The sequence below is a fragment of the Hyperolius riggenbachi genome, chromosome 6 (assembly GCF_040937935.1).
Source record: "Hyperolius riggenbachi isolate aHypRig1 chromosome 6, aHypRig1.pri, whole genome shotgun sequence".
Classification (NCBI taxonomy): Eukaryota; Metazoa; Chordata; class Amphibia; order Anura; family Hyperoliidae; genus Hyperolius; species Hyperolius riggenbachi.
In genome coordinates this window covers 150,722,062-150,741,022 of record NC_090651.1, presented here as the reverse complement: position 1 = coordinate 150,741,022, position 18,961 = coordinate 150,722,062, and the positions used below count along the sequence as shown (strand labels likewise).

The 18,961-nt window shown below is 43.2% G+C and overlaps 1 protein-coding gene across 3 annotated transcripts in view; it reads right to left on the bottom strand.

Moving 5' to 3' along the window:
* Window positions 1-2,633: 2,633 nt before the first annotated feature.
* Window positions 2,634-18,961, bottom strand: part of NR5A2 (nuclear receptor subfamily 5 group A member 2) — a 196,308-nt gene continuing 179,980 nt past the window's right edge. For all 3 annotated transcript variants that reach the window (XM_068240082.1, XM_068240081.1, XM_068240080.1), the window contains one exon: window positions 2,634-6,575. In XM_068240082.1, coding sequence (XP_068096183.1) covers window positions 6,328-6,575 — 248 coding nt within the window. In that variant the 3' untranslated portion in view covers window positions 2,634-6,327. The remainder of the gene's footprint in view (window positions 6,576-18,961) is intronic.

Sequence of the window (18,961 nt, the reverse complement as noted above, 5' to 3'; positions counted from 1 at the left end):
TGGAGAGAGAGTGGAGGGGGAGTGAGTTGGGATGGACGGGAAGCGGGCACTTATTATGAAAGTGCACGCTTCCCGTCCATCCCAACTCACTCCCCCTCCACTCTCTCTCCAAATCGCCGCTCCCAGCATGACTCCAGCTAGCATGTCACGCTAGCTTTATTAGTGGAGCGCACACGCTGGGCAGAGAGGAGGCGGGGGAGTGTCCGATCTTCTGCCGTCATGATGCGACGGCAGAAGGGAAGATGATTGGACATACTGCGCATGCGTAGTGCAGTATGTCCGGGTCAGGGGTCAGATGAGTCGGCCGGTACCGGGAGCTGTAGCAGACGAGCGGGACCTGACGGCTGGGAGCGAGGGGAGCGGTGAGTATGTCCTTTTTTTTCCCCTACACATGCTGCATTTATTTTACCACAGCCTGTGGGCTGTGGTATCCTTTAAAGTCACATTGAAAAAATGTTGAGTTGTGATAACTCGCTGATTGCATTGCCTTACCTCTAAACGCAGACGCGTTGCAACTTTAACGTCGCATTAAACTGCACCGTCGCACTGTGAATGCGACCTTAAAGGGGAACTGAAGAGAGAGGTATATGGAGGCTGCCATGTTTATTTCCTTTTAAGCAATACCAGTTGCCTGGCAGCCCTGCTGATCCTCTGCCTCCAATACTATTAGCCATAGCCCCTGAACAAGCATGCAGCAGATCAGGTGTTTCAGACTTAAAAGTCAGATCTGACAAGACTATCTGCATGCTTGTTTCTGGTGTTATACAGACACTACTGCAGAGAAATAGAACAGCAGGGCTGCCAGGCAACTGGTTTAGATTAAATGGAAATAAATATGGCAGCCTCCGTATACCTCTTACTTCAGTTCCCCTTTAAGTGTAACTCCACTTTCATTAAAAAATAAACTGATATTCCATACGTCATTGATACACAAGCCATTTTCTACTTTTAATCTTTGTTACATGTGCCATAAGATTAAAATTATATCTCAATGCAAACAGCAAAACCCCATACTCTTGTTGCATCCTGAATACGAATCTCTCAATGTAAATGCATAGAGAATATATTCACACCTAGGGGCCTCATTCAATTGCAGGTGTTGAAAAATGTGCTGCATGTGAGTTTACTATTGCTATGCATTGCACACAGTTTACTGACTGATTCAACTGTCAATTTAATAATTGCAATACCTTTGCAATCAGCTTGATTGGCATTAATGGGCAATTTCTATTGGTTTTGCTGAGCTTTCTTCAGCACCGTGCATCACGTATCACCTAGTGCAGTGTTACCTAACCCCACCAACAGTGCATGTTTTGTGGAAATCCACAGAGCTAGCTCTGCTGAGACACTAATTAACGCATCTGTGGATGTTTGTGGTTTTCTGCAAAACATGTACTGTTGGTGGGCCCTGGGGACAGGGTTGGGAACTCTGACCTAGTGCATCGCTGCTACCTGTGTACTACCTGTGTAATATTTTTTTTTAATTAAAAAAAAATGTTTACAAAGCACCATTTGAGCTAAGTTGTATGTCTTATCACCTGGGAAGGGCAGGTGAAAATCTCAGCACTTACCTGCCCTCATTTTTGTTGTTAAGGTTAAGCACACACTATGTGCACTACGTGTACACATTATTTTCATAGCACACATTTCTGGAAATGCACTGTAGAAATCAGGTTAGGACAGCATGGTCCAGTACAATGCAGAGATGTGAACATGCCCATACCATTGTATGGGCAGTATGTTCACATGCAGCAATGCGGTGCAACACAATATGCACAGTGTGAACTCACCCTTCCCACATCTAAAATCCCTTATTGAAAATGGAGAAAAAAATGGAGAAGATGATTTTTTTTTATACGTCCAATCAAGGTAATTTTTCCCTGGCACAATTTTTTCCTAATTGAATCATGCAAATATAAAAAAAACTATCATTACTACTTAAAGGAACACTATCTCCAATATTATAACATTTTAAATAAAGTTCATTTCTTCCAGAGTAAAACGAGCCATAAACTACTTTTCTCCTATGTTGCTGTCACTTACAGTAGGTAATAGAGCCATAAACTACTTTTCTCTTATATTGCTGTCACTTACAGTAGGTAACAGAAATCTGACAGAACCGACAGGTTTTGGACTAGCTCAGGCATGGGCAAACTCGGCCCTCCAGCTGTTATGGAACTACAAGTCCCACAATGCATTTGCCTTTATGAGTCATGACTGTGGCTGTCAGACTCCTGCAATGCATTGTGAGACTTGTAGTTCCGTAACAGCTGGAGGGCCGAGTTTGCCCATGCCTGGACTAGCCCATCTCCTCATGAGGGGTTCTCAGGGTTTGCATTATTTTCAAAAGTACTTAGTGAATGGCAGTTGCTCTGTCCAACTGTCAAAAAAGTGTACAGCGAGCAGGGAAGTTAGCTAGCATATTTGTATAAATCCTTTTCAGTGAGTGTCTTTATAAAGAATAAAGGCCATGCGCCGAACCCCCCTGTCAAGTGATGAACTAGTCCAAAACCTGTTGGTTCTGTCAGATTTCAACTACCTACTGGAAATGGCAGTAACACAGGAGAAAAGTAATTTATGGCTTATTTTACTCTGGGAGAAATGTACTTCTTATTTGTATTTTTTTACATATATTTTACGTTTTCTTCACGATAGTGGTCCTTTAAAGCAATTGCTGTAATTGAATCAGGCCCTCAAAGCACTATCAAAATGTCTGTTCACAGCCCACGTGCAGATACACCCAATTACTACTTCCTCTCAGCTAACAGGTGACTACACTTGGACATTGAATAAGGGCTCATTTTCACAGGCAGTTGATCTGTGTGCTCAGCAAGCAGTTACCAGGCAGCAGGAGCAGTTACCAGGCAGCAGCAAGCAGTTGCCAGGCAGTAGAAAGCAGTTGTTAGAGTTTGAAAGGCTTTTCACTGCTTATCAACTGCTCATACAAAAGGGGCCTTAGGCAGTAAAAAAGCCTCTCAAACTCTCACAACTGCTAGCTGCTGCCTGGCAACTGCTTGCTGCAGCCTGGTAACTGCTTGCTGCTGTTTGGTAACTGCTCACTGATCACACGGTACAACTGCCTGTGAAAATGTGCCCTAAAGCTGCTCTGGTATTGTATTCTGAAATATTTGTGATCCATACAATTATCCTATTGGACTGGTTTTGTTTCTTCCCTAAAAGTGAAGTTATAGTTTAAAGGACACTATCACAAAAATTGTAAAATGTAAAATACGTATACTGTATACACATACCGTATACATTCGAATATAAGTCTAGACATTTAAGTCTGACTCACTTAACAAAAGTATAGGGGTCGACTCATACACTAGTCACGGGCAACACTGAGCACAATGAGTAATGTGTGTACTAATAGTGGCATTCCCATTTGCAGCAATTTATCCAGTTGTGACACTTTATTGATAAAGGAAATGCCAAGAAAACACAGGTCTGAAAGTCCTGGCCACAACGATTAACAAGGGCAGGGGGAAATACTGGGCTGCTTTTAAGATGAAGATAACCCTGAGACTCCCAAGGACTTGTCCAAAGCCTATCAGATCTGTTAGATTTTTACCTCGTACTGTAACTGGGAACATAGGAGAACAGTAATTTATAATGCATTTTAATTAGGGAGAAATGTGCTCCTTATACACATGTATTTTAAATGTTACACTTCTTCATGATAGTGGTCCTTTAAGTTAGACATTTCTATGATCTCTGCCAAGTCCAGCCAGCGATTGCTCCATGACTGGTCATTCCAAGCTGGCCTTGTATTGCCCAGTATTTTGTGCTAAAGCATGATATCTGTGATTAAAAAATAGCCCGAATGATTCAAAAACTAAATGATTTACTAGTTTGACCACCAGTTCAAGGAAATAAATGACTACATTAATACTAAGAGTGTGGAAGTTATTTTTCTTTTAATTCCTAAGGCCTCCTTTGCACGAACAGTTGAACTGTGTGGTCAGCCAGCAGTTACCAGGCGGCAGTGAGCAGTTACCAGGCAGCAGCAAGCAGTTGCCAGGCAGCAGCAAACAGATGAGAGAGTTTGAGAGGCATTTCACTGCCTATCAACCGCCCGTAGAAAAGAGGCCTTAAATGTGCGTTATAGCCATCCACGCTACAAAAAAAAATGTAGGCTGCAATAAATAAAAGTGAAAGATAAATGCAACTTTTAAAATGAAAAAAAGTGATAAATGCAACGTTTCAAAGCGGTCTTAGAGCTCAGTAGACATAAATAGTCTACTGGACATCTATTAAGATAAACATGGCCATTATCTTCTATGTAGAGGGAACAAGCATGCCTGGCATCAGGGTATACAACAGCAATTAGCATAAAGAATTCAACTTGTTCAATTGCTTTTCCGGAAGACAAATACCTTAAAGTGGAGCTGAACTCATGCACAGCATCTCCTGATAGCAGCCTGTGACAAACAGAACATGGCTGTCCTCATTGTATTACAGGAAGAAATAATCATATTCTGTTGAAGCTGTTTGCAGACAGATATGCTGTGTAAACTGTCTAAACTTTACGTAACATATATAGACAAGTTACTTGTTATAGTTAGTTTTTCATCTCGGATCCGCTTTAAGGAAAGCCAATACAGACATCAGATAGTTGCAAAATTGAACTATAAAGGATCAGGTTCACAGACTTTTATCTGATGTGTTTATCTCCCTTTACTTGAAGTCACCAATTGCAGGGACAGCTGTTCTCCTGCACATAGCAGTGTCCAGCACTCTAATCGTTTGGATCTATGCCTTATTGGTGGTGGCAGGAGGATAGATTTAAGACGGAAACTGGTGAGGGCAATATATGCAGATATACAGACGGCATCATTGATTGTACGATAGACAGCTTATTGTCATAGTAGACGGCAGCAGTTGCTGGGAGATGAGGTTGAATGCTAAAATCCAACGTTCAAGTCAGCAGTTTGCAAACAAAAACACTGATGCAATCCTGACAAAAACTCCAAAATGGGGAAAAATCAATAATGAAGCTTTTTTTTTTAACTATACTGATTCTTTTGGTGAGGATAAAAATGCATTGAAGTACAAAAATTATATTTGAGTTCCATTAGCTGGAAAAAAAGGAAGAGAAAAAAATTTCTTGTTCAAAGAGTAGTAGTATTTTTTTCCAGATAAAAAAGAAACAGAGGCACCCCTGTTAACTTGTACCGTTAGGCTTAAAGTAATTCTGGCATGTAAAAATAGCGTATTTGGTAGTGAAAGAAGTATTCAAATATGGAACTGATATAGTGAAGTTAAAAAATACAGTGTAACTGTACATTCATAATATGTAATGACATGGTATGTGTATGCACACGTCTGTATGTGCACTGCGTGTTTGTGTGTGCGTGCGCCGCATGTGTGTATGTGTGTATGCGTGTGTGTGTGTGTGTGTAGTGAGCAAGTGTTCTTGATGGCTGCTTAATTTAAGAGTAAATTAAAGCGTGAGATCAGCATCTGCATACCTTTTAACAAGACATCTGTAACAAGAAGTGTATTATACCTAACAGTGCAAAGAATGCATGAGCAATACAGTAGCATGTCTCCAACTGAAAATATAGTCCTGCAGAGGAATGTCCAATATTCAGTTTTTTTTTACCGAGACAGCTGACTACTTGTAGGGTGCTTTTCCAGAAAGGTAAACTAAGGATAGCAAATGCAAACTTGATGCTGGACTTCCCTCTTGTCTGACAGTTAGACTGAGCATTCCCATTCATTCTGCAGCTGACTGTTAGACTGAGCCTCCCTGTTCATTCTGCAGCTAACAGTTAGACTGAGCATCCCCGTTCATTCTGCAGCTTCCCCAAAAAGACAAATACCCAACAAACTGAGAAATATTTTACATGCAAATATATCTATATGTACTGATTTATATATATATATGAACATTTTTGGTTTGTGTTTTTTTGGCCATCCTTTATGTAAAACACTCTTGGAAATGGAAATGCATAGACATACTCAGTGTAACTTTGTACTGACTGTAAGAAATTAAACTTCTTCAGCAATGGATTTGTTGTCTGTTCCCCTCAATGGGCTTTTAATAAATGTCATGTTCCATTCTTCCCATTAGAAATGAACCCACTTCAGGATACACAGCAAAGGACCACCATGTGACTATGCTTCAGTTCAGGCAGAATGTCCCATGTAGAATCCTTGGTGAGATATGTAATGTCATTCACAGTTTGAAATACAAATACCCTGATGCATCACGAATTGACTATTAAGAATTGTGATTATTATACTTTTTTTGGACTTTTCAATGTCTTTGAATTTAAATAGTCTTTGTGCACAGTTCCAATGTAAAAAAAAGAAAAAATTAAGTCAGGCCCTCTTCGCATGAAGCATTTCAATAAGTAGATTGTTGCATGGCACATCCCCATTGAGATGTTTGTAATACAGATATTCTTCCGCCTGCAAACTAAGAGCCCGAATTTCTGGTAGCCGTAGCAACAACTGGCCAAATTTGTCTGTTTGCTGGGGGTAATTACACAGGGTATAGTCCAGAAGAGCGGCGTTGATTTGTTCCTGAACTCCTTCCACCAGCTGAAAGTTCTCCAAGTTCTTCACATCTAAAGTACAAAATGAAAATATAAAAATAATTAGGGAAATATATTTAACAGGTCCATGTAATTAATATTGTATACATTTAATACATAGAAAGGACATTGAACTTCTGGTAGAAAGGACATTAACCTTCTGGAACGGGTACAAAGTCAGGCAAATAAATTAATCAGAGGGATGGAAGATCTCACTTACCAAGAAAGGTTGACAAACTGGGCTTATTTAGCTTGGAAAAAAGGTGACTGAGAGGTGACCTGATTAACATGTATAAATACATCAGAGGGCAATACAAAAGCTTGGCAGATGAGCTTTTTGTCCCTAGGGTTTCATTTTGCATTTTCTGTGTGCAGGCAAAGAAAAGGTTTACATGTGTAAGTGCGTGGCTGTAGATGTGATATACTTGGACTTTGCAAAGGCCTTCGATACTGTTCCCTACAAAAGTCTGGTGCAAAAGTTGAGGATGCAAGGACTAGGGAAGAGACTTTGTGCATAGATACATGGATAGGGATCTGTCTAATTGACAGAAAACAAAGAGTTGTGGTCAATGGATCTTATTCAAAATGGGTGACTGTTAGCAGCAGGGTCCTACAGGTGTCAATACCGGGTCTAGTGCTCTTCAATTTATATGTTAAATGACCTAGTAGATGCAGTAGAAAGCAATGTTGCTATTTTTCAGATGATACAAAATTGTGCAGAATCATCAACTCTCAGGAAGATAGTGACATATTGCAACAGGATCTGGATAGGCTGTGACGCAGCAATAGGGGGTGCAGAGGTAGCGACCGCATCGGGGCCCTTGGGCCAGAGGGGCCCACCCTCAACCACAGTATTAGCTCTCTATTGGTCCTATACTGCTAATAATCACTTCTATAGGTGCTTTTATTAGTAGTAATCATTAACAAACTGTTCCCCATCCCCTCCTTGCACTTCTGACACTGTGGATGTCCTTGGCAGGTTTTGCTGCGCCATATCAATTTTTATAGTTCTTGGGGCCCTTGCACGGGGCCCATAGCTCCTTAGCTACGCCACTGTGGATAGGATGGCTATATGGGCACATAAATCATAAATGGCAGATGAAATTCGATTTTGAAAAATGTAAAGTCATGCATTTTGGTCATACCAATGGTCTAGCATCATACAAAATAAATGGGATACAGATGGGGACATCAAACTTGGAGAAAGACTTAGGCCCGGTTCACATTAGCGGTCGCCGTCCGGAATCGCCGTGCCGGAGCCGGACCGCATGCAGAACGGACGGAACGGACGCACGGCATAGCAATGAAAGCCTATGCGTCCGTTCACATGCGTCCGTTTCGTCCGGACCGGATCCGGACTCCGGCAAAAGACCCAACATGCGCTATTTTTTGGTCCGGCTCCTCCGGCAGCCGTATCCGGAGCGGAGCCGGACTGCACCATCCGGCCAATACAAACCAATGAGAACCGGAGAGCGCACAACACACTGGCTAAAAATCCGGATGTTCTACCCCACTTCCTATGCGTATTGAAGCGGCGATTTTGGATGGGGACACATGGGCAAGCATTTTGGAGTGGAGCAGCAGTGATTTTAACCTCTTGCCGACCGCGTCACGCCAGCAGGCGTGGCCGCGGCGGCAGCCCCAGGACCGCCTAACGCCAATTGGCGTAAAGTCCTGGGGCTCTGTTTTGCAGGAGATCGCGCGCAGGCTGCGCGCGCATCTCCTGCTTGGGGGGCGGAGCTCCGCCCCGCCTTCAGTCTCCGAGCGGCTATTGCCACTCGGGAGACTGTTAGACGGCGTGATCGCCGTCTATTTACTCTGTGCAGCGCTGCGATCAGCAGCAGCGCTGCACTGGGGACAGCCGTGTGACACGGCTGTCCCCCTGGGGGACAAGTGAGCGATCGGCTCTCATAGGCAGAAGCCTATGACAGCCGATCGCTGTAATTGGCCGGCTGTGGGGAGGGAGGGAGCGAGGGAGGGAAGGGATTTAAAGGAGTAGGGTTTTTTTTTTTTAAAAACGGCAACACAAATATTTATTAAAAAAAAAATAAACATGGGGGGAGCGATTAGACCCCACCAACAGAGAGCTCTGTTGGTGGGGAGAAAAGGGGGGGGGGAATCACTCGTGTGCTATGTTGTGCGGCCCTGCAGCTTGGCCTTAAAGCTGCAGTGGCCTTTTAAACTAAAAATTGCCTGGTCACTAGGGGGGTTTAGCCCTGCAGTCCTCAAGAGATGTTGGCAGTATGTTGGAGATGTTGGCAGTATGTCGGAGGTGGAGGTGAGTGCTTCACAGCGGAGGGCCTGATTCCACAGGTCCACCTTCTGCTGACCTCCCAGACCCCAACATTTTTATTCCTTTTCTACTATCTTTTGCCAAACGGATCCGGATCGCATCCTGATGAACACCTGATGCAAACTGACCGGATCCGGATCGGATCCGGATCAGAACCATACGGTTCCGATCCGGATCCGGTCCGGATCCAGTCAGGTCATCCGGTCCGTTTGGCAGAGAACCGCAAGTGTGAACGGGGCCTTAGGAGTACTCATCGACAATAAATTAAATTATCGTACTCAATGCCAAGCCGCTGCAGCTAAAGCTAATAACATTTTGGGATGCATTAAAAGGGAAATAAAAACTCAGGATGCTAGCATAATATTGCCCCTGTTTAACCACTTGAGGCCGCAGTGTTAAACCCCCCTAAAGACCAGGCTATTTTTCAAGAAATAGGCCACTGCAGCTTTAAGGCCTCACAGCAGGACTGCACAACTCAGCACACAAGTGATTCCACCCTCCTTTTCTCCCCACCAACAGAGCTTTCTGTTGGTGGGGTCTAATCACCCCCAGCTTTGTTTATTTATTTGCTATAAATATTTATTTTATTATTTTCTTAATAAATGTACTTATTTTTTTAATTATTTCCCTAGCCCCCCCTCCCCCCGCCAGCCAATCAGCGCGATTGGCATGATAGGCTTCAGCCTATCACAGCGGATTGCTTTTGTGCCACCAGAGGGGACAACCAAGTGACTGTCCCCTGTACAGCGCTGGCTTAGATCGCAGTGCTGTAGCGAGTAAATAGACAGCGGTTACGCCATCTAACAGTCTCCTAGCGGCGATCGCGGCTGGGGGACTGAAGGCGGAGCTCCGCCATCAGAGCGGTGATGTGCGCGCATCGGCACGCGTGATCCCCTGCAAACTCCACCGCAAGGACCTTATGCCAATCGGCGTTAGGCGGTCCTGTGGCTGCCGCCGCATCCATGCCAATTGGTCGTAAAATGGTTAACTCTCTAGTAGGGCCACATGTGAAATGTGGAATTCAGTTTTGGGCATAAATACATCAAAGGGCAATATAAAAGTTTGGCGAATTAGCTTTTTGTCCATAGGCTTTTACAAAGGACTAGGGTACATGATTTGCGCAGAGAGAAAAAACATTTTAGCCATTTATTTTAGAAAGGGCTCTTTACAGTAAGAGATTAAAATGTGGAATGCATTGCCACAGGAAGTAGTTATGGCAAATTCTATATCTGCATCTAAAGGGGGTGTAGATGCTTTCCTTGCGTTGAAAGACATCCATCGCTATAATTACTAGGTAATGCCCGGTGGTGTTGATCCAGGAATTTTATCTGATTGCCATCTGGAGTCGGGCAGGAATTTTTTCCCTTTTGAATTGGACCATGCCTTTTAAGGGTTTTTCGCCTTCCTCTGGATCAACAGGGATAGAGGAGGATGCAGGCTGGTGTTGTATTTTATTTTCTGGTTGAACTAGATTAGACTAGATAACTAGATATACTTTTTCAACCCATATAACTATGCAACTATTTGCAGGCAGAGATAGTATTAATACTCTCATTAAGCACAGCATAGAGTAAGGTTTAAATAAATAACACCTTAAGAGCAGTAATGTAGTCCTAGTGACTACTTAACAGTTATCGTATTGTAAAACATTTGGATAGAAGAGTGTGTGCCTCACCCCCCTCCCCCCCCCCCCTATGCAAAGTGCTGACACATTCGGCGGTGCTTCTTACCGATCCATGCCGCATGGATTCCTCTGCAGCCTTGTCAATTGTAGGCTCACAGCTATGACGTCCTCTAGTGGTGCCTCTTATCACGTGCGCCACTGCAGGGATCATACCAATGGGCCTGTGAGTGACAGGCAGAGGGATCCCAATGCAGCGCAGACTGGTAAGAAGCACTCACATCATTCTGGTAAAATTGGTCAGCAGTAGCCAATCATAATTGAAAGTGTGTACTAGGCTTTAGAAAAGCCATGCCCGATTGCTGGTCAATAGACGTACAGAGGCGCCAATAGGATAAAAGATAACTAAAAAGTTTAAAATATTCGGGTGGCGGCGGTGGACCAGCCACTCAAAAATGGACTTAATGCTGTCAGTTGAGAAACAAACAATTTATTCACATACTCCAACGAACAAAATCGCAACGCGTTTCACGGGCACAATCCCGCTTCATCAGGCATTGAACAATTGCAGGTCAAGTATACACTTGGCACCTCTGCGAATGCCCGATTTCTGGTACACACCTTTCATTATGATTGGACAACCACTGACCAATTTTACCAGCTCCATCCTCACAAGTTTGCCTCCGGTCGGCAAGAAGTCTAGAACCGGCCCGGTTCCTTGCTGTAGCTTTGTCCTGCTCTCTCCCTCCCTAACACACGCAAATAGCTCAGCGAGTAATTGAGCAGCAGGATGTTACAGGGAGAGGCCACTTGAAACAGCCAGGCATCATTATTTCAGGCTAGCAATATTGTTGCAAGTCTGTACTGGGCCTTAGGCCTGGGACCCACTACAAAGCGCAATCGCTAACAATTTTTGGTATCGCTTTGTTAGCGATTTCCCTGCTCCTATACAATACATTAGAGTGGGAACGCTCCCAAATGGCTGCATGCTCTGCCATTTCTCTAATCACAAACGCTCCTGTGGAATCTGTTCCATCTATTTACTTACAAAGCGTTTTGGGAAATCGCTGGCGATTGAAAGCGATCCCAAAACGCTGCCAAAAATGTTCTAGTGGGTCCCAGCCCCAACTGTGTTTTAGTGATATACAGTATATCACTAAATATATTTGATTGACCCAATCCTCTGCCTCACCCCCCTACAGAGACAGATGTAAACGATTCTAGGCCCTTATTCAATTTACACATTCTCAATAAAACCCCTTTTAAGTCCTCAGCAAACAGACAAATACTACACTAATAATTTTTTATAGTACTTTTTCACTTTTTCACCTACTTTTTTCAATTACAGATATGAAAAATTATCATCTAGGTGAAAACTTAGGGGAAAAGGTGAATTGAATAAACGTCTATTAGAGCTCTGTAGAGCTATTTAGAATAGGTCATTGCCCCCCCCCCCCCCCCCCCAAAAAAAAACACCTTGCAAAACCAATAAAAAAAACCTTGTCTTATTTGGGCTTTAGCACACACAGGATTATATTAATAGTTAACATCTAATATTATTAATTGTTTACTTTTGGATAACAATGAAACATAAACTAGTCGAGGTAGATTTCCATTAGCTATTCCTTATACAACTTCAATCAAGCAGAATCAAGGATAGCTTAAACAGAACAAGGTCAAACCCTTTAGTGACACACAGGTTGTAGATTCTCAGAGCCAGAACATAATATATGGTCTTCTAATGAGTCTCCAGGGCCCATCCTATCTTTAAACCAGAGTACGGCACAATTCATATCATTCCAGATTAATTTTTCTGACCCAAGGTGAATTTAGTAACCGACCTGCCACACCGTGAATTCTAATAAAATAAGACAAGAGGTCTTGTTTCCGTGAGACATTTTTCTAAATGATAGCAAAATCCTGTTACCGGCCAAGACTATGCTAATGAACCATCTGCTACACTCAGCTGGAGAGCAGAATGATCTTCATGAGGCACCACCTCCTAAAATATATATCTCTGTGACTGATCATCAGTGGAAAATAGATGGTCTGCTGGCCTTTAACCTTGCTGAAGATTCTCATGCATTTTTATTTTTATATTGAATAGACAATATATCCTCATCCGAGGTGAGCAAAGTGGAAGGTTAAGGTGTCACCCACTCGTAGTAGTGGCGTGAATCAAAGATGCTGTCATGCTTCGCTGGAAAAATAAAGTTGAGCACCTGCTTATCCAAAATAATACATTGCATTTTACTGTGAGAAATTTGTAGAATTCATTTTATTGCTGCTGTTGACAAGTTTCATGAACTGTTACATTTCTTTTTCTACTCCTCAGGACTCCTAATGTGCAGGTAGTATCTTTGTCTCTGATAATCAAGGCATTTTGCTGCATCCACATACATCATAAAGGGAATCTTTAATGTTTTTTTAAAGTCTCATAGCATAAGGTGGTATCTGATTTACAGGTAGCATCAGCATCTGCTAGGCTGAGCTTTTATTTGTAAGTGCTTATGTCAACTGCAAAACCCTGAGGCTGGCTTTACAGTTGAGGAAAGCGGTACGATGCGTCGCCCCCTTGCATTGAAACGCCAAAAAGGAGATTCATATAACCAAGACTGTGCCGAAAGGGTCATATGCATAGCGCCGACCACCCGCACGCCACTCGCCCAGTGATGTACTTCCCGCTGGACAGGAAGTACGCCACTGGAATTCCCAGCTTCCCTGTCGTACTTGCGTCGTTCTGCACATGCGCGCTGCCAACAAATTTTAATTTTTTGTGTCGCCCATTGATTTCCATTCATTCCCCCTCCGCATCACTGTGGAAGTCACATGATAATGCGCTCTTGACTGTTAGTGTACTGGACCCCATACATTTTCTTTGTTGAGTTACCCTGCATGCAGAAAAGGTAACACAATGCAAAAAAAAGTGCCCGAGTGTAAAAGGGGCCTGAAGTGTGCTGAGTGTGTATTGCTGTGTTGGGGGGCTATCAGTGTTGTTGTTCCTCTTTCAGGGTACCATGCAAACAGTTGGCACTGTTCAGGTGGAGGAGCTCCCTGCTCACTCCTGTTGTCTGTGTGGCCTCTGAGCCTGCGTGGTAGAGGTAAGGGTTGTTATAACGTGGGGGGAGAGGGTGGGCTTAGCTGACCTTTTTTTTTTTTTTTTTTTTTTTAATCCTCAATGATATAAAAAAAACCTAGAACATTTTTTTCAAAAATCCCAATTTCATCACATTTTGAATACATGTACAGTCTGCCAGGCATTGCTGTGTACAGCAGTCAGACATTCTCATCATAAATAATATAGGCAGTTGGCTGCCAAGGTAGGGTAATACTTAGAGAAACAGGGAAATGTGCATGCATGTGCATGATTCCCATCCATTCCAATAGAGCACTGTGAGGAGAGATGCATATAGTCCATGGCTGTAAGCACACCCATCACCACCACAGAGCCTGTCAGTTAGGATTCACTACGTGGATCCAGGGCATACTAACTACATGCGATACAAGGCCTGAGTAGTATACTTGCCCCATGCTGAGCTCCAGGGCGGAGCTATTTCACAGGCTTCCACCTACCAAAAATAAAATTTTATACTACTATTGTTGTACTAAGGAACAGAAAAACATTTTTGTCACTACAATCTAAATTGTTGTGACCTGTTTTTCCTTCTACTGTTTGCAGTTAGCAGTATCACTGTTATAAATGTACCCAAGGTACAGATTCATACAGATTAAGCCTTGTTTCATGTCAGAATCAGGGAGCGATCGGTCACAGGGACTGCATGTAGCACTTCCAAGTCAAACACGTTTTCAAAGTAAAATGTTTGCTTACCAATGAAAACTTAGAAAGTAATACATTAAGCAGAAACGGGCCGCCCGAGTCCCCCTGTACACGCCACGTCTAATCTATTCCATTTTAATTCACTCAGGGACTAATTACTTCTTTTTTTTCTCCTTTTTACATGAAACAAGCTCTGAATAAGTGCGTAGTGGGGCCATGTACTATCTTTATTGAACAGCAGACCCTAAGGTCCTTTTGAATATATTACACATAGGCAGGCAGCAGAGGCATTCCCCCTACACATACCCGGGCTAGCCTGCATACATTATTGTAATCAAACCTTCCGTCTGTTAATTAAACAGCATCAGAGCACTGCTTAGCTTTCTTAATGGAGTAAAGCAAACAGCGTTCTTTGGCGATGTAGGCTGTTTCCTGATATTGTCTAATCAAATAGATCATTAACCCTTTAACAAGAACAAGCCAATAAAGAGTACATGAAGATGGCTTCATTCAGAGATTGTTTTCTCAATGGACCGCTCGCAGTGATGACTGCAGGGCAGTGCTGGTAAGGCTCAGCCTCGGTTACCAGAAAGCCAGTCCAGTCATTCACAGACAGTCGTATCATGGGATGCCAATCATAAGAAAGAGCCTCAAGCAAGTGAAGGCTACCTCAATGCTTCTGCAGATGGCTTCACTCATTAGACAGTCATTACAGGGGCTGGAGCATTTCATCTCACAATATATCGCCAATCATTTCAAAGACTGCAATATGTATGGAAATGACAACTACACCTTTTTGTGTTCCTACAATAAATAGGATTATGCCTGCAGGGATGTATTAGTCTGTGTTGTTCTGTAAACGTACTCTCTCTCTATCAAGCTTGTAGGCATAGTTTCATGCAATCAAGAAGAAAAGTAACCTGCTGAAAGGTACCAGGTGTCGGACAACATCCTGCTCATTAGAAGGTGTAGCCGACAGGCATGCTCACTTTATCAAGAAGTAAATTCCACATGAAAGTAATTGTATATCACTGTTTTGATCCATTGTATTGTAGCTTTGTAAAGTCATGTTAGTATACCATTTATTGCATACATTTATGTTATCCGTCAAACTCAACTAAGAGGTTGTTTCCTGCAGCACAGACTACCACAGCTTCAGGCTGCAATCTTCTTGGACAGCCTGTCTGTGCTCTACCCCCTTGTTATCTTCAGAAATTGATGGCATATACAGCAGCTAAGTTTTCCACATATCCTGATTTTAATTTCACACTTCTGAATAAACTATGTGATAACTGAAGGCCTGTACCCACCTTGCAATTTCTCTGATGATTTTCCCGACAACCGGTGATTTTTTTCGTGACGGCAGGAAGATGGATCGGGGAGCGCTTGTTGTTAGGGAGATGTCGCTGGATCCATCTTCCTTAGTCGCCTTCATCGTATCAAGCAGCTTATAATGTTTTAAAATGTGGCCATGTGACTTAGTCAAAAGTATTAAGAGCAGGTTCTGTGGGCAGGGCTCCTGATGCATAGATTACATTATGGGGATGACCTGGAGGCAGAATGCTGATGGGACACTCAGGGAAGTTTGCAGGTCTGGAAATATGTGCTACGGGAAAGGAGCTCATACTTAGGTATTATAATGTGACTTATCTGCCATCAGTGAATACAGGAACTTATACACAGATAGAAAAAGTTGTGCCACTGAGTACCAACATGAGTGCTACACAGACATGGGCAGCACTGGTGCCTGCACAGTGTGTAGAGCTATTACACGGAAGGAAGCATGGCCACAAAGAAAAAGAGGGTCCTGGCTGGCTGCAAAGGGGTCATAGAGGATCGAGGAAGCCTTTGGAGCATCAAGAGGCTTTCCTCTTAAAGGCTTCCCTCTTCAGTAGGAAGTATCTACTTTTTTTTTAATTTTATTATTTTTTTTTTAGTGTATTGAGGTTTACTGAATGCAATGCCTACAATGAAGCATGCAGTCAATGAAAGGTATGCTTCACTGTAACTGTGCATTTTGCGGTAACATATTGCATGCACTGTGTTAGGATGCCATAATGCACCCACCACACTGTGGGTGTCACATAGGCGGTGGCAAGCTGCATTACAAATCGGATGTTATGCGCACCACTGTGAATGCAGCCTTATGCCAAGTTCACAGCGGTCAGTTGCAGAATAATTCTGCATGTCAACTCACTGCCCATACTATCCACTGCCCAAACAGTTCTATGGGCCTGTTCACAGTACTGTGTTGTAACGAATCACATTATTCTAACTCGTTGCATGCAAGATTTGTATTAAAGACTATGTCCAGCCTTCATTGCAGTTCACACATATTATAAGGCATTATAAGGTGTGCATTCTGCAACTGACCACTGTGAACCTAGCCTCAGGAATGCTCCTGTAACGATTGGGGAATTATCTCCGAGGTCAGCGCACAAGCTGTGCGCTGACACTGCGGAAATCCTCCACAAGCATCTGAATAACAGAAATCAGCTTTGGTGCAACGCACCGGTAGAGGGGAATTCCCAAAAGCAGATGGAGCTGTGGAGTGCAGAGGAATAAACCCTCTGCACTGCCACAGATGCCAGGTAGGAATTGTACGAGGGGAAGCAATGCACAGCAAACAATAACAACCAGAACGCCAAGGAAAATAACAAACGCACTCGCTAAACGCGGTCGCCGCACGAGAAGCGCAACAGCGACAAAACACATCAATGGCGCGGTCTCCGCACAAAAAGCGCAACAGAGACAAAACGCGCTAACCCTGACTAACAAAAGCACAACCAAACAAATAACAGAAACGCTTACTAATCGGTTGCCTTACCTCAGGCAACAGCAAGCGTTTACTCCAGACCGACAGATGGACAGACAACAGGAACGAGTGAGAAAGGATCCACTGCTCTTCCGCAAGAGCAAGTGCGATCCACACAACAAGACAGACAGAAGGAGTAATCAGCAGCAACCGCAGCTGAGGTTAAACTCCAAGACAGAGTACAGAAAGATCCACCGCCTCTAACGCTAGGGCGAGTGCGATCCAACCAGACAGAGCAATTTTCTGTCAGCCGCCGCTGGCTACAGAATAATCACAACGGCAAGACAAAACGATTCACTACCGCCAACCGCGGTAGTGAATCGTTGGGGGCACGACAGTGACAGTGCAATCGCAAGGACAAGACAAGACAGAATAGGCAGTACAAATATAACACAACCTGACTGCACTAAATAGGAATGCAAGGAGCACACCCAAGGGTAACTACTCTAAGCTAACAATAATAGCCTACAATAAGCAGAGGGCTGAGACTCCAGGCAAGTTAGCAGGAACAAACCACCATGACCAGCAGAAAATTCTGGGAGCAAATGGTATTTATACTGCAAGCCATTAAAGGAAACAACTAAGCAATTTGCATGACAAGTGGATGCAAATTCCTCACCAGAACAGCAGCTCTGAAACTCACAGAGTGAAGACAGGTCTCTTTTCCAGAGACCTGCAGCACTCAGACCTAAAAAATGGTCAAAAAGCTGTCTGCCTGTGCAGATCATTACAGCTCCCTCTTTATTAACAGCGATGACTGTATATCATATCTGCACATATTTCAGGATTCACACAGCAGCTTTATAAACCACAAATGACCCAGGGAAACTTGAAAAACTGAAAAGCATGGAACAGTCTGACATAAAAGGGAAGACAAGGGAAGACATTCCACATGACAATCAGATAGAGTTCCTAGATCAGCATTCTGCTATTTCTAATCGGAAATGTAGGTATTCCTCTGTAGCCCACTCTTTCCTAAAAGTCTAAAATTGAAAATACACTGAGAACTTACAACCTTGCAAGTTCACTTAAAGAGACACTGAAGTGAACTAATTTTGCCCATTTTACCTTATAATTCGCTTCAGTGATCTCATGACAAGTAAACCGCCACGTCCCTGCCGCAAAACGAGGGCTGCAGAGCCCCCAAATCCCCGGGGGACAATCCAGCCGGCATTTCGTGGAAGGGGCAGAGCTTTCAGCTTCAGCTCTGCCCCTCCTGATGTCAATCGCGGCGGATCACCACCTCTCCCCGCCCCTCTTACTCTTCCTTTACAGAGAGGGGCGGGGAGAGGCGGCGATCCGTGCAGCGATTGACAGCAAGAGAGGCAGAGCTACAGCTCATAGCTCTGCCTCTCAGAGCAGCAAAATCCACGACCAAGTTGGTCGTGGATATTTGCAGAGGGATTTGGGGGCTCTGCAGCCCTCGTTTTGCGGCAGAGACGCGGCGGTTTACTTGTCATGAGAGCACTGAATCGAATTATAAGGTAAAATGGTCAAAATTAGTTTGCTTCAGTGTCTCTTTAACACCCCTGAAGCATAGTAGATACCACTATGCAGGACAATCGTCATGGGCAACTGTTAAACTGGCCATACACTATACAATTTTGATCATAATTATGATTGATATTATGATTGACAATATGATCTACCGACCCACGAACATTGTGGTTTAGTGTTTTGGTCATAATGTTGATCGTGAAAAGTTAAATCTACTAAAATACAATCAGACTTTTTGTCTACACAAACATCTAATTGGACAAAAAATAATGTACAGTCTATGACTACCTTTACAAGAGTAAAATAACCTCATAACAATAAATACAATTCCAATATATTTCCAGAGTATGAATAATAACTGTAGGTACCATTCACAAATCAGTAGTATGATGAACAAAGTTAAAATTCAAAACTG